At 41.2% G+C, this 16514-nt stretch overlaps 1 protein-coding gene across 2 annotated transcripts in view; it reads right to left on the bottom strand.

Moving 5' to 3' along the window:
- Positions 1 to 16514, bottom strand: part of BRAF (B-Raf proto-oncogene, serine/threonine kinase) — a 131670-nt gene that overhangs the window by 34133 nt on the left and 81023 nt on the right. For both annotated transcript variants that reach the window (XM_030544009.1, XM_030544010.1), the window contains exons 7-9: positions 15559 to 15678; positions 5649 to 5808; positions 2489 to 2525 (exon numbers count right to left, since the gene is read on the bottom strand). In XM_030544009.1, the coding sequence (XP_030399869.1) occupies positions 2489 to 2525; positions 5649 to 5808; positions 15559 to 15678 (317 nt within the window). The remainder of the gene's footprint in view (positions 1 to 2488; positions 2526 to 5648; positions 5809 to 15558; positions 15679 to 16514) is intronic.

Below are 16514 nucleotides of genomic sequence, written 5' to 3'. Positions count from 1 at the left end.
CCTGAAACAAAAATCTTTGAAACAGCCAGAATAGTAGTATTTGAAAAACATACACAGTATGCACTGGACTATGAATTACTATCTATCTATCTGTCTATATATACACACACACACACACTAATATTCTAGGTTATTGTTTAATACTTCGTGTCTTTAGTACATGAAATCCCACTGAGTACTCTGGGATTTTGTACAATACAACAACAGATCTGTTGACAGCCTCATGCCTGAGAGATTTTTAGGCCTGATAAGAAGTCAAAATGATGGTCTTGTTTAGTAGTTTTAGTACACAAACAAGTATTGACTTTAATGGGACTATGCAGAGAACTGCAATAACTGCACTAGTGTCTGATCTGATCTGATCCAATTTATCTAAATCCCCAACTTGATGTCAGTGCAACTCTCTGAAAACATATGAATCATAGCAAGTTGACACTTATGTGATCTCCAAAAGCCTAAGACCTAACAAAATATCAAGGGAAATGTTTGCAATTTGCATTTTATTTCTTATAGTAATTTTAAAAAACAGAATGTTAAATATAGAAAACTCTTAGAACGTTACATTGACAGTCAAGGAAATTCAAAGTTAAGGATGTCACTATGTCCTTGGCCTCATTCCACTGCAATCTGAGATCTCTGCAATGAACAAGCTATATTAGGGACACTATGGAAACCTTAACTCTGAAATTCCTTGCTTTAGAACCTTTAAGTCAGATTTAACATACAGTAGTTGCATATGTATAAAAGTGGAAGTGAGTATGTGTGAAAAGCACATTCAAAGCATTCCAGCCAGGCCAAGCAAAAAATTGAGGTGTTTTGGTAAACTCACACACTTACATACACACGGTGTGAGGGTGAGGCACAAACAGCATCTGTAGTGTTACTTATTTTGTTTGGGGTGAAAATGAGAAAGAAGAGCCCAACTACCTCTGAACACTGGGCCAGGCTCAAAATCAAACACTATTTCACTGGGGACAGAATGTAGGAGGGGACTGGGAGTCCGGGATTGGTATTTCCGAAGACAGCGCATCAGCTGGTTCAAAGGGGCTGTTAGAGAGAAAGAGACGGGCAGGCAGAGACAGGAAGACAGACACACAGAAGAAATGAAAGTCGTCATGGGAAATAACTAGGAGGCTTTGACTCCTATCATAGATTGCTTCTGGATTTTGAAGAGAAAAAAAAATCTCCAATTATTAAAAACATTCTTTCAAGACTGGGAATAGCCAATTGTTCTCAGATGCTAAGCAGACAGCTTATGACCAAAGTTAAAACTGACATGATAGTATGACATTTAAATGCTGAACATAATGGGCAAAACTTGTTGAAAGCCACAGCTACCAAGACATACAAGATAGTTAAAACTGGTAAATTATTTATCAGTAGGTTCATGGATTTAAGGAGGAAAAAAAGGGGATGGTACTAGAGCCAGTATAAGGAATCATAGCTCCTGGGAACACAAAGCAGTAGCCAGCTACCACCTTACTAGTTAACAGATACAGATGGCAAAACCAAAGTCAGCTGTAGTTTAAGGTACAAGACCCTAGCCACTGAGCTAGAGAGATCAGGCTAACTTAAGACTTTGCTGAGGGGTGAAGCAAGTCATAGTTAATAGGAAATATCAGGCCTGTTTATTATTTGGAGCTGGGTGAGGGGTTACATGTATCTCCTCTTTATTAAGAGTCAGCTATGTCATCTCAAGTGACTAAGTACAGCAAAGGAGTCGTTTTCACAAGACCTTGACAGCCAGTGCTTAGGGTTCTTCCTAGGGAAAGCAGACTTCACAGTAGTGATTGTGGGCTCATGTGTGACACATGAAGAAAAATGGTAATTCTGTCTTTTTTCACTAATTTTCCCTTAGCTAAGAGTTAAGGCTGTCTACAACAGTGCTGTTGAAAGGCATACAAGAGACCAGCCTTTAATAGTCATAATTATTTGTTTCCCACATTAACAAAGGCATGCAGTTCAGCAAAGCAGCAGCTTCAGCTGGGGAGAAGGGAAGAAGGAGCTCAAGTATCTAATGCCATTTACGAGACACGGCAGTTTATATGGCCAGGTTCACAAAACATGTTGTCAGACTTCAAAGGAAGTCCCTGATGACTCCTTAGGTGCAAAGGTAGTGGCTGGCATAAAGGGCTTTGAGGATGGAATTGGAGGTTAAGTATATGTTGGGGAGAAACCTCAAGGCTCCATCAGGAACAGAGGGGATTCCTCCTCTCTAGAAATAAAATTATTTTTAAATTAAAAAAAAAAAACACTGGCTACCATTTCACAGCCTTTCCTCCTTCCCTCTCCCCCACTCCTAGAATGACTGAAACCTGATCAGACAGATGCTAAACATCATGGACAAACAAATGTAAATACATTTCATTGCTCTCTTCACATTTCTCTCTGTGTCTGTGTTTGGAAGAATGAAGTAGTACAAAGGGGAGGGGCTACGGCAATCATGTAATTACATTTAGTAAGAGAAGATAGTTCTAAGATTACTTACCTCCCTCTCCTCGTAACCCCTGGTCTCTAATCAAGTCCTACAAACAAAAGCACAAGTGTATGTATCTGGTTCATATATTATTATTTGTATCACTGTATTGCCTAAAAGCCCCCATCAGGATTGAAGCTCCATCAAACCAAGAATTATCCAAAGAGTAAAAGCCAGCCTCTGCCCTGAAGAGCTTACAATCTAATAATTACAGTAGCACACAAAATATATATAATAATGCATGAAACTTTAAGAAATCACTTAATTTCAAATAGGGTAACTCAACACTAACTTGAAGTATAGGCTAGTTAAAACAGATGCATAGTTGTAGGTATTGATTTAGGCCTGCAATTAGTCAACATAAAAAGGGAAAAATTGAACCAAATCAGGAATCATTTTTCTAGTTATGTTGTTTGAGACATAAAATGCTCTTGAATGTCACGTCAGAAGCTGAGACACCAATTGCATAAGTGGACGATACTGATTCACAAAAGTTTCCTTAAGCTTTTCCTGTAACAAGGTACCTGATTTCTACACCAAATGCTCTCAAGTTCTTTTCAAAGATGTTGATTAATTTTATCAGGTTCTTTTAGGTTGCAATGTAGTATGCATTGATTGTATTTGCTACAAAATATCTAGGGACAATAACTGAGCAATTTTACAATAGTAGCAAACAGCAATTTTTGAACAGAGAAAAGTTATGCAAATTCCCTTCATGCATCTCTTTTCATCAATGAGCCTTAAGTGTTGTACTAGCCTTTTGCTCTTACTTAGATCACAGGTTCAAGGAGTTTGTTCATCTTTATGTTTTGGTAGCTTTGCTGCTAAATCAAGACAACTCAACTGACAACTCAGTGATTTTCAGAGGGCAAGCTAACGGACAAGTGAAGGTACTAAAAACCAGGATTCAGGCTTTAGTATCCCAATCACATCGCCAAATTCATCCATTTTATCCTCACCCATAACAATTTTACATTCGACAACACTCTGTCCAAACCATGGGAACAACCATGGATACTGGGATAGCTCCCCAATATGCCAATTTCTTCATGGGCCACCTTGAGGAAGAATTTCTGAACAAATGCACCATGAAACCAATGATATACCTGGGCTACATTGCTGATATTTTCATCCTCTGGACAGACTACCTAAACTCCCTTACTCCACAACTTTAAAACAACCACCTACCCATTAAACCTTCTTTAGAACACTCCCACACTAACATCAACTTCCTGGACACCACGATTAGCTTCAACAGTGGAACCCTACAGACAACTATATACATAAACCCATGGATCACCATACCTACTTTAACAGATCCAGTAACCACCCCAAACACACCAAGAAATCTGTTGTCTATAACCAGGCATTCAGATACCACAGAACACGTTTTGAGGAGAAATTCCAGAATATACACCTTAACACACTTAAAACCGCCTTCACCAAACAAGGACACTCCACCAGAGAAGTACATTACATCATGGAATGGGCCACCCATACACCCCGAAAGGACCTGCTTCACTATAGAAGTAAAGCCCCCTCCAACTGTAGATCCCCAGTTGTCACATATCACCCCACATTGGAACCCATATGGGGTATCATTAAACAGTTAAAACTCATAGTCAATGGAGACCACATCCTGAAAGAAATCTTTCCCGTACCCTGTCTTATGGCCTCAAACATAGCTCCAGTCTCTCCAATCTCATCATCAGAAGCAAACTCCCCACAGACCAGGATACAACAACTCAAAGCAACACCAGACCCTGCCAGAACAGATACAAAGTCTGCAGACATATCTCCACTGCTACAATGATCAACACCCTCCACAACACACTTTTCAAGATCCTACATATGCCTAGCACAACATGTAGTATACCTCATCCTGTGCACTAAATGCTCCAATATCAACTACACAGGTGAAATAAGACAATCATTACATTCTTGAATGGACTCACACAGAAAAATGCTAAAAGACAAAAATACCATATCATCTGTGAGTGAACAGTTATCCCAAAAAAATCATTCTATATCTGACCTCTCAGTCATCACCCTCAAAGGAAACCTGCACACCTTCAAATGACTTTGCTAGAAACTAAAAAATCGAGGACTGAATAGAGACATTGGACTTTTGGCTTATTACAACTATCTATAACCCATTAAATCTCTCCCCCTTCTCTCCGTCCCCTCCCCCAGCTTTCGCCCCCTATAACTGGAGAGGTGTTAACAGGTCACTTCACTGAATGTTCCCTTGAAAATGTGTGTTAACTGCTTATGCTAAACAATCTGTTCCACCTTGTATTTAGCTGTGACACACCTGAGTACATTTCCCAGACCCGAAGAAGAGCTCTGTGTAAGCTCGAAGACTTGTCTCTTCCATCAACAGAAGTTGGTCCAATAAAAGATATTACTTCACTCACCTTTCCTCTCTAGGATACAGGTATGGGTTAGAAAAACTGGGAAGATACTGGTGTCAGCAATAGTTTGCATAGTGCTGGCCAGCATTATGCCTAGTTCGAAACAATGTATTTGTCCTTCATTTTCATAAATCGTAAAATTCAGCCTCCAAAATGTCAAAGGATACAGACAAAAAAATTCAAGACAATCAAATTGTAGAAAATTATTGGAGGTTCAAGGAAAATGTTAAGGGTGATACACATAGGACAACAGACCATTTCTGAGATTCAAAGCAGCATCTGGTAATTTCAAATTCAGTTTATTGCAAGAACCACATCCTCCAATGCCAGAAACGTTATTCCCATTGTAAGTGATACAAGAAATCAAACATTTAAAACAACATTTCCAATACTTGGGATGTCTTGCAAGAGTTGTTACTGGCTTTTCAGAATCATCACTGTGGGGTGTTGCTAGCAATAACAACAAGTTCAGGAACTGATCTTAAAACTAATTGTTTGTGGCAATGTGCTTGTGTGGAGGAGTGGGGATATGATTGTCAAGAGAGATTTAATATTATTTGTGAAGGGATTGCCTGATTTTTTCCCAGCTCTGACTGGTAAAAACTCTTCTTTTGTTAGTTAAGATTTATGAAGATTTACGCAGATCAACAAGGATTTATTTAGAACAATAACATCTGTGTGTTTTACGAGCACAGTGGCATGTATTAAGAAAGCTGATCAATTGCACTGTTACTGATCAAACATATATTGATACTTACATCAATATTGACAGGCTCTATTGTATTGATGTGCACATTGGGTGCCGAAGACGAGCGGTCTCGTTGCCCAAATTGATTCCGATGGTCTTCATCTGCTGGTCGGAAGGGCTGTGGGATTGGAATGGATTTTGAAGGAGAAGGACTAGGGAGAATTGGTGGTCTGAGAAACAAAGTCAAGGAAAAAGAGGATTTAGGGGTACAAATGGTTTCACATATTCTATAGTGGGTGTGGCAAAACCTTTTCTTTTCAATTATGATATATATAAAAAGATCATTTCTTTACTAGGCCAGTATAAAGACCCAATCAAAACCAATTTATATTTAACTGTCTATTCTCCCCTAGGATTAATTGTAACTAATCCCTGCTGTGTGAACTCCCTGATTACAAAACGGTGAAACAGAATGTTCTGGGGTTAAAGCATAAACAATCTTTACTGCATCTAGTTACCTGTGTTAATCCCTTTATGCTAGGAATCAATGAGGCTAGATGTGCATTGCAGAGAATGGGCTGCTCCACAGCTTCTTATACTAAGGGGCAAATGTGGTACCCCTTTCTTAATGGTAACCCAATGAGAACTAAAGGTGATGTACTACATCAGTGACCTGCGTTTGAATGATCTTGCAGAATACAGTGCATATAAGAATATGACTGCTGCACAGTAGAGATGGACTGAAAACTATAAGTTAGCAAAGGTAACAATGTTATGGCTGTCATTGGAATTGAAATTATTAGTATCAAACTAAAAATAAAAATACTAACTTTTAACCTCTGTCTTCAGCAAATCACTTAGAACAATTAAATATTTTTAAACACTACTTATAAATATTACAATCACTGAATTGGAGAGTTTTGACCTGAAACATACAGTTCAGAATATTTAGATCCGTTTTTGAGGAAAAGTAGCTGTTGCAGGTCATTAAAATCCCGTTAAAACCTTCACATTTGATTTGTGGAGTTCTGTGTCATTTACTTAACAAAGAAAATATCTACATGTGCCTATCTTTTTATCAGTAAAAAGGCAAGATGTCACTTATCTTGGTATTCTGATGAAGGGTAGTAAAACAATACTTGTCTATTATTCAATTCAAGGTCAATCATTGCTGGGTCTGTTGGTAAGTTTTAATAGATTTAGGCAAAAAGTCAATGAGAAACGTTTGCTTTTCTTCTTCAAAGGTAACTTTACACTTATAGCACACTTGATAGCAGGTAACAGTCAATTTGAAGTAATTGCAAATATGGCTTCTCATAACAGAGCAGTCCTCCAGTCTGGAGACTGATAGATGAGTGAACCACAACCACAAAGGCTAGCATAGCGAAGGGCTTTAAAAGTGGAGGCAAAGGACAAAGCAGCATGCAGCACCAACAAAGTTCTATCATGTCCCCTTTAAATAAATTCTTTCTAATCTTTTGTTCATTGATCTTTAGGGGCAACAGCACCCTCAACAGAGACAGTGATTTTTTTTATTTTTAACCCAAGGAGGATATCTTGAAGTCTACCTTATGGGCAGAGCCATATTTATCCCATTTTTCATTAGAGATTCTATATAGTTTAGCATAGGCCCTGGAAATAGATGGCTTCTTTCAATTAAATTACTGTGCATTCACTACCCTTCTCCAAAAAGCTAAGCATTGGGGAAGTACAATCTGTCTTGATTTTCTTTTCCTTCTGGGGAACATTTGCAAGGGAATAAGGGACCCTGAGTTTTCCCATCTACGATAGCCTGCATCATTTACTTTAAGACAGTGGTACTCTGACCTCAGTATCCCTCTATGTGTTGATTAAAGGCTGCTAGGTGTACTTTCAGTGAACTAAGAGATAGTCCTGATTTCCATTTTGAGAACAGCAGATGTCGGGGAAATTTGCTTGGAATTACATCAAATCTGAAACCTGGTCCACTTTTGCAGGTACGTATGACGAGTAGCCAATTTCCTACTGTGTAGTAATACTTTCTGTACCTTCTCAGAGCAGGATGTTTCTATGCGCTGAACCATGAAGGAGCCAGGCCTTGAGACAGAGTATCTGCAGTTTGTGGGGGAGTGTGTGTCTTTTGTTCTGCAAGAGGAGGTATGGAGTGGGCTGAAGAGGGGCTGGCAAACACCTTGCCAGCTGCGACAGGTAAGGGTACCACAGCAATCAGTATGACATTTGCTCTCTCTTACTTTTTACAGGAATTTTAATAATAAAGGGATGTATAGAAGGCCCTTATTCCATGAGAGAAGGAGAGCGTCCCCTAAGGAGTGTTCTCTGAGGCCTGCCCTGGAGCAGTAGGATGGAGATTTCTTGTTCAGGTTAAGTGGCAAATAAGTCTATGGTCTGTGTCCCCACCATCGGAATATGTCGTGTAGTACTTCTGAGTTCATCTCCCATTCGTGGTCATGTGGGAACCTGTTGCTGAGACTGTCTGAAGTCAGGTTCTGTACTCCTGGAAGGTACAACACTGATATTGTGAACCTGTAGGAAAGGCACCAGGTTCCATAGCTAAGGTACTTTTGTGCAAAGGGAGGGTAATCTGGTGCCCCCCTTGTTTATGTAATGCAGTACATGCCTGCTATGTTGTCTTTTATGACCCCGTATGTGTACTTCTGATCAGCGGAAGGAAGGAAGCGCATCTGACTGCTCTGAGTTGAAAGAGGATGATGTATAGACTTGTCTCCATGGATGACCACTTGCCCTTTGTCATGGGGTTGTTGAGATGTGCGCACTACCCTATGAGGGATGCATCAATGGTGAGTAGTAATGATGGGGAAGTTTCCAAGAAGGGGATCCCTGTGCAGACATTTGTTGGGTCCTTCCACTTGTCCAGGGAGTGTTTGACTTTGGTGGGCAGCAAGAGAGGTTTGTCTAATCCAGTGGTACCCAATCTTTTTGTCTGGCAGGCGCCAGACCAAGGACCGTGGTGGCAGTGGAGCATCCGCCGAAATGCCGCCGATTTCCACGGCATTTCGGCAGCGACACGTTGGGGACCCTTGGTCTAATCTGTCTCTGTTCGGCCTGTAAACTGAGCAGAACCACACCTGGAGACACTTCATGTGAAGCCTGGCATGAGTTATCAGGGACCTGCCTGCAGCCATATGCCCCAGAAGTTGTAGGCAGTGTCCCTAGCCTCCGTTTGCCAGAAGCTGGGAATGAGCAACTGGGGATGGATCACTTAATGAATACCTGTTCTGTTCATTCCCTCTGGGGCACCTGGCACTGGCCACTCTCAGAAGACAGGATATGGAGCTAAATGGACCTCTGGTCTGACCCAATAGGGCCATTTTTATGTTCTTATGAGAAGCGTTGTTTACTGTGGCACAGATGCAGCAAACTGGTGCTGTGATGCACTTCCAGGACTCATAAAGGAGAGGAGTAGTTTATGTGCCAAATTCTGAAAGTCTGCTGCTTCTCTGATGTTTGTGGTTAACTCTCAGTTTCCAGGCTATATGAGAAGAGAGTTCTTTCTGGGCGTACTGGGAGGTTTGTGACGTTATCCAGCACAGTATCTTCCCAGGCCCATATACTTATATTCCAGTCTTCCACTGTGGAGACCTTCAAATCAGTCATAAATAAAATATTAATGGCTTATATGGCAAATGCCTGGCACATCCCTACCCCTTAAGAGACATTACTTTAACTCCTATAACAATAGAAAACAGACTCTGTATTTCTACAGTGTGTTTGTGCTAAAAGGGAGGATGAAGTCCTGTTTTGATTTCTATTTTACTGACATCAATCTGCAGGAATTTCTGAGAGAGAGAAAAATAACGTTCACTCTCCCAAGAAAGAAGAGCATGCTTAAGTTATTGCACTGATGAGACATAGTCTAAGATTTAATCTTTAGCCCATTGTCACAAATAGCAACATTCCCATTGATTTCAAGTGATGCAAGTGTAGAACTGATAAATGAAATTGTTTTTAATTGTTCACTTTATTTATGTAACTTCTGTTAACCATTCACTACACTTGCCTACACTGTAACTTCTGTTCCATATTGTAATTCAAACCCCATTTTAAAACACTCACTCCATTTTGTAAAAGCTTCCTCCAACCTTCCTTTTTGCAAACCCTGCTGTAATCTTATTAGTTTAGTTTAGATGTGTGAATGAGGTATGTATGAATGATGGAATCAACCTCCAGCCCCAGCCTGTCCTGATGAGATAAAGTTCAAATACCAACGGCTGAAGACCTAGACAACAGCCCTAAACAAAGTAAGAAGCATCCACCTTAAAAAGAAAAGGACAACAGAAGGAAGATCAAAGCCAGGTCCAAGGCTGAAAGTCACGCCTGCAATTGATGGGTGATCAATCTAAACCCAGAGGCAGCGTGACACAGCAAGACCTATAGACTTTGAATCCAAACTAAAAGCCTATAAAAAAGAAGGGTGAGATGAGAAACTCTGGGTAACATTCTGCTGCCAACATGGAAGAACATCGGTGCCTGCCCAACAGAGATCCAGCTCAGCCTTGTGCCCAGCTTTCCTGGCCAGTTAGCTGCCACAAGCTACGAACCCAAGCTGCAAAATCAAGCCATGAACTTAAGCTATCTTCAGGACTGGTAACTATGCAGCAGCTGCAGAACACCATTAGGTATAATGTGAATGTGTGTGTGTGTGTGTGTATAGGTATTAGGTATAATGTGTGTGTATAAGAATTAAGATATTAGTTATTAGTCATAAATTGTTATCATAATAAATGTGGCATCTTTGCCTTGTCCCCTTTAATAAGATCCTGCTGGTTTTTACTGGTCTGATATAATTGGTACAACACAAGTTCGAGGCCACTGGGAACAGGAATGAAGCTCGGATATATGCCTGTAAATGACAATATTGCACAGATTTTACAGAACCACAACTCCCCTCATCTCCTCACACAATGTCCTCAAAATATCTAGAGGCCTGAAACATTTTTTTAAATATATAATTGTCTTTTAAAATTCTATTCCCCTTACAAATACCAAAGATGAATTGTCTATGTTTCCTTACACCCACCAATGTGACTTTTCATGTGCTTAAGGCTCTGTCTACCCAGGAAAGGTTTTTTGACATAGTTTTTCCCTCACCATAGTTATACAGATACAATAAAAGTGAAAGAGTGTATCCAACATTGCTCTGTCTAAAGTGGCTTATGCCACTTCGCCTGTGAGAAGCAGCATCTACACAGAACTATGATTTTTCAAAATAAGTGCCGTTTTCTGGGCTGGTATCTCAGGGTACAATTCTCTGGTGCTAGGCTCAATGCATTATAAGTTATTTATCATGGTAGATTGTGAGATTACCTACTAGAATTCTGGGACTTGGGTCAAATGCCCATGATTCCTTTCACTGTATGCCATAATTAGTCTGTTTTTCGCTAGCCAGCACCATTTTTTCAAAGTTTCAAACAAATTTTCACACTACAACCAGCCAGGATGCCGAGCACCTTGATCCTGACCATTATTAGGATTGCCAAGTGTCTGGTTTTCTGGTCAAAAAGGGGACCTGACAGCATCCCGTCAAATGTACTGACCAGACTCCAAAAGTCCTGTTACCGTGGTGCTGGGCAGAGGCACCAGGTCATCAACCTGCCTGCAAGCTCCTATCCAGCCAGGGCCACCTCCTACCTGCATCTTGTGGGCAGGCAAGCAGCAGACTCTGCAGCAGGCTGAAACTCCCAGCCCAGCCCTGGAGCAGAGGGAAGTGGAGAGAACCAAGCAATGAGGAAAAGAGAGGGGGGAGAGCAGGGGTTGGGCCTCAAGGGAAGGCGAAGGGCAGGGGGAGAGCCTCAGGGGGTCTGATTTTTAGAAATAAGTGGCAACCCTAATTAACACAAACAAGGCACTCCAGATGTACTGGCAATCAAGCAGGTGGCTTTGAAGGAGATGGAAGATCGCTAGAGCTCTGTGTTTTTCACAAATATGAAATAACATGAAATAAAACAAATAATGTATAAAAGAAAAGAAAATGAAAAAACTCATCCCGTAGTGGTGGTCCCTGTCCACAGGGTACGGCCTGGCTCCCCATTCAGGGCACGTGGTCACATCACCCAGAGCAGGGAGCCAGGCTCAGACCCTGCCGACCCTCAGAGCTGCTGCTGTGGGGTGAGTGCAGGGCAGCCTTGGCCAGGACTTCCCACTGCAGGAGGGCAAGAATACCCTTTCCCCTTAAGCCAGACTTGACCCCTCTCCCTCCATGTGGATAAAATGGATATCACAAACAATGTCAGGCAAGTATCAGAGGGTAGCCGTGTTAGTCTGGATCTGTAAAAGCAGCAAAGAATCCTGTGGCACCTTATAGACTAACAGACGTTTTGGAGCATGAGCTTTCGTGGGTGAATACCCACTTCCTCAGATGCATGTCAGGCAGATACTACTAGAGAAGGAGCAGCTACTTCTGCACATTTTCTGTGACAGGCTTTACTCAGTGCAACATTACTTGTGGCCCCAGCCAGTCAGCACCTACCAGTGGGCTGGGACAGTGCTGCAATCCTTCAGGACACAGAAGGGCGCTTTCCTAGGAATCTGTCTAGAACTCAAACTGGAGTTGCAATACTGGACCACCACAATGAGTGTCCCCCCCTTAACATGGAGAACTATGTGGCCACTGCGAAATGGAAGGTCGCCACTTCCAATTGTACCAGTCAGTAACTAACCAGTTTGGTGTGGCTAAATTGACACTAGAGAGACTTTTGGAACACTATGAATACCCAGAAAGGATGCCTCAATCAAATGTCCCTGTGGTCCAGGGAACTAGGTCACAGGTGCAATGTGCTATTTGAGAGCAGGGTGCAGGTGAGGAAAATAGACATAATGTACTGAATGAAATGAATGCAAAGTAGCTTATACAGTTTGTGAATTAATTTTATTAGGAATGCATATTGGTAGGAAGAGCTGGCTGAAAAACTTCACTGATACAAGTACAATAGTAAACAAAACTACTGATTTAACACAAGAAAATTCTTTTTAAGTTTGCGCTAAAAGGTATAAAGTGAATATATATTTCTTTAGGGACTCAAAAATGTGTAGGTGGGGATCGTTGGTGTTCTCTCCTTGTCTTGGGGGTTGAATGGAGTGGGGAACGGTCTCTCTCTTGCAGTTGGGGAATGAAAGGGGGCTCCCAATACACTGTGATCTTAATAGGCGGCAGCACAGGATTAAGTTAGAGTGTTACACAGGAATATAGCGTAACACTGTTCTCCAGCAAATATGTCTCCTTCTGCATCATGTCCAACATTTTTTCCTGCATCTCCCTTTCTCTGGTCAGTCAGTCCAAGTGCTCTCTTGACAACTCCTCAGCATATGCCCTGTTGTCCTCTCTCTCACTCCCGTCCTGCAGCACAAATCTTTCCCTCCATTCTTTGGGTTTTTTGCCCTCTGCTGGGTCTCATTCATGAGGTCACCAAACATCTTCGTCTTCTCTCGCTACCCTCTGAGGATTGCCAGGAATTCAGCTATTGGTAATACCCCATTCAATGTGGGCTATGCCATGCCACAGGCTAGGAGAACAGAGAAACCATACACGTAGTTACTATACCAATATAATAGCCACAAATGACAAAATGTTACTTCTCTCCAAATTTTCTCAATTTTAGAATTCCATTCCTTTGAGTTCTTCCCAGCCTGGGGTACACTTGGATATAATACTTTTTTGACGTTATTTGCCCTCAAGTGGGGTCCCCTGCAGTATGGTGTAGTAGTGCCCTTTAAATTAAAACTATCCTTACATTTTGTGTATGTGTGTTTGCTTGTCTGGGGATGGGGGAATGGAAGGCATGTGTGTTCCCATGAGACAGGCTAATTGTTTGTAGAACTCTGCAGCCTGCCCTTACATTGGTGGGTATTACTCTGAGGCATGTTCAGAAAGCAAAGGACAACCAGGAAGATATGTAGCATCGTTATTTGTTATTGGTCACTGAGCTGATGCAGGAGGGAAGCATTACCTACATGAGTCTCTCTGGGACGGCAGCAATATCTTGTAATGTCTGTGTCAAAACTATATCACTATCTTTGCTTACAAGTCTTATTTCTAATTCTAAACCATCTGATCAGCATAAAGCACACTACAAAATAAACAGAATTTTGCAGCTGTGATGCATATCCTGAACTGGCTTTACCAATACAATGTATTGCAATAAATGATTGCTCTGTGAAAAGCTTACATGCCTTTTATAACGCCTGCCACCACATATGCCTTCAAGTCTATGTAATAAATACAATTTTTAAATCTGAAATGTCTAAAAGAACTTCTAGTGGCCAATTTATCTTGTTCACCTTCGCATATACGAGAAAACTCAAGGCTATGTCTAAACTATGGTCTTACATGAATTTTCTACTATGTCTTGCTTTTTCGTTGCCTACATTGGAAGCAATTTGTTTTTACATTTTTCTCTCTGCTATCTAGTCACCAGTGTAGTGCCATTTGGTTGGTAGCGGGTGGGGGCAGAGATGGTTGAGGGATAGAGAATTTAACATCAAGCCTCATGAGGAAGAAGTGATGTGGTGTGTTTTGGTCTATGGGCACGGGATTAAACATGGAGGAGAAAAGCTACTTTTAACAATTTGTATTTTCAGTTTGTGTTTCCAGCTTCCTTGCTGTTGGGACCAGAGAAAAGCTGAGTAAGCCAAGGAGTAAGGGTGCTGCAAAGAGATGGACACGTCTGCCATTGTTATAGCAACATCCACCAGACATGGCATCGCACAGCCAGCACCTAGAAGAAAGGTTTCCAAATCCCCCTAAGCAGGCACTAACGGGATGGATAATAGTAATATAGCACTCAGTACTTACTGGATGAAATCCCCTCTGCAGCATTCTGATTCTAGCTCTCTGGCACGGTCCCTGGGGGTGTATCAAGCTGGGTTTCTGTTAAAGAGAACTTGGCTGCACAGGGGAAATCCCTCCTGGTCAGGTGTCCATGGTTGCCTGTGTAGTTTCCAAAGGTGTGTCTGTTTTATTATGGACCATGGCTCAGCTGCCAACATATCCCGGGGTTCTGTGGTGGCCTCTTGGGCAAAAATCCACTCCAGCTCTTCACAGCATACATATGTGATGGGATCATTAACAGAGGTCTTGTTTTTATCTTTAGCATTTTTAGTTATTCTGAATCAGCTGCTTGCTTTGGCACAGCTGCTTGCTTTGGCACAGCATTTGCTCTGCTAGCTGCTGGTGGATCTTGGCATTCTGGTGATTACTGGATAGATGAGAGTAAACATATTCTTCTCTCCACAGGGCAAGGCAGTACAGCATTCCCTGATGGGAACATGCAGAAGTACAGAGCACGGTGGCTGGAAAGGATTTGGTGTCTGTGAATTTATCACAAGCTGGCATCGCAAACAGATGGATATGGGTACATGTCAGTGTTTAAACAGAGGGGGGACATCCAGTCAAGAGGACCCCAAAGCACAGGTAGCCAGCAGGCCAATGTAGATGTGAAGTAATGTGCAGGTAGGAATGGTAGTGGGAGGACTACCTGAAGCAGTGTTGTTCATCTGAAATGGAGATGTGTCCATACAAACCATACACTGCTATAACTCATTCTGAAATAAAGTTATGTTGCTTCAAAGCAAATTAGTTATAGCTGGATAAGATGCAAAATAAAGCAAAAAGAGAGCATTTGTGTGTGGATGCAAAGCAATTTATACTGAAAAAACCTAAAGATATATCAAAAAACTTTCCAGTTTAGACCAGGCCTGCATTACCACTAAAGGCAAAAAAGTACAACTAAGGTCCCAATCCTGCAAACATTTATGCATATACTTCACTTCAAACATGTGACTAGTTCCCACTGAAATCAGTGGTACTACTGGTGAACTTAAAAGTTGAGCACATGTGCAAGTATTAGCAAGATAGGGACGTAATTATGCAGGTGAGCGAAGGGGCTCTGAAGCAATACTCAGAATACATCAAGGCAAACAGTACTAAAACGTCAAGTCATTAAGCAGCAGGAGTAAGGTCCTACCCAATAGGATCTGATGGGGGCACTGAGGAGTACGATCCAGATGCTTGGGTGGTCTCTCCTAAGGAGGCCTCCTCCTGCGATATTGGGTGGTGTTCAAAAAACTTGGAGACAAACAGCAAACTGTGAGGCAAGAACAAAAACAAAACAAAAACAAACCTAACTTGTGCAAAACCCAGAAGGTTCACAACATAATATGCACAGAAGAAAAAAAAAATCCTGTATCAAATTCTAAATTTTAGACTAGAGAATGCACTGGTAGACGAGCCTGCATGTTTTCACAAGCTGTTAGTTAACTGAAAGGGAGCAAGAGTTAGTGCTTTGAACACTATTTTGTCTAAAATTACTTTGACCTCTGAGTGCTAGAAATTGTAAAAACCTAGTTTCTAAGCAGTGTAAAAGCAGGCAACTTATACCTTTGTGTTAAATCACAGTAATTTATAAAGAAGACTGTGATGTAACCTTATATGGAAGGTGGTAGTATAATATTAAAAAGGGACTTTCAAATGGGGCTATGACAATGATAAAACAACTGCACCCACAACTCTTAGTTCATCATCTGGAAGAGGCCAGGGAAATTGTGATGAATGCAAGCTGGAAGTAAAGCTTAAAAAACATTTGGAAGCCTTCCCTAATGGGGAAGTCTTTTTAAATGGTTTTACTTGGCCCTGTTGGAACTGATAGGTACTAAGATCACTACAGATTGAGCAGAAACCTTGGTTAAGAGTCCTGGTACAGAACAAATTGAGTATAAAAATTCAAGAACAAATGCATATTGAAACATTCTGCACTTTTCTTGATTCTGCTTGATACTTTTTATCCAGGTATATAAAAACCACCAGCGGGTTTTATTTTTCAACCAAGCCTGCAGTAAAACAAATGTCAACTTTGTCTAATTGATCAAGTAAGTCCAATGTTATTTGAGAGCAAATTAACAGTAGCTGACCAAAGATAATACA

This window comes from Gopherus evgoodei, chromosome 1, assembly GCF_007399415.2.
Source record: "Gopherus evgoodei ecotype Sinaloan lineage chromosome 1, rGopEvg1_v1.p, whole genome shotgun sequence".
Lineage (NCBI taxonomy): Eukaryota > Metazoa > Chordata > Testudines > Testudinidae > Gopherus > Gopherus evgoodei.
Note: the sequence above shows the minus strand (reverse complement) of the source record. Positions and strands in the feature narration are given on the sequence as shown.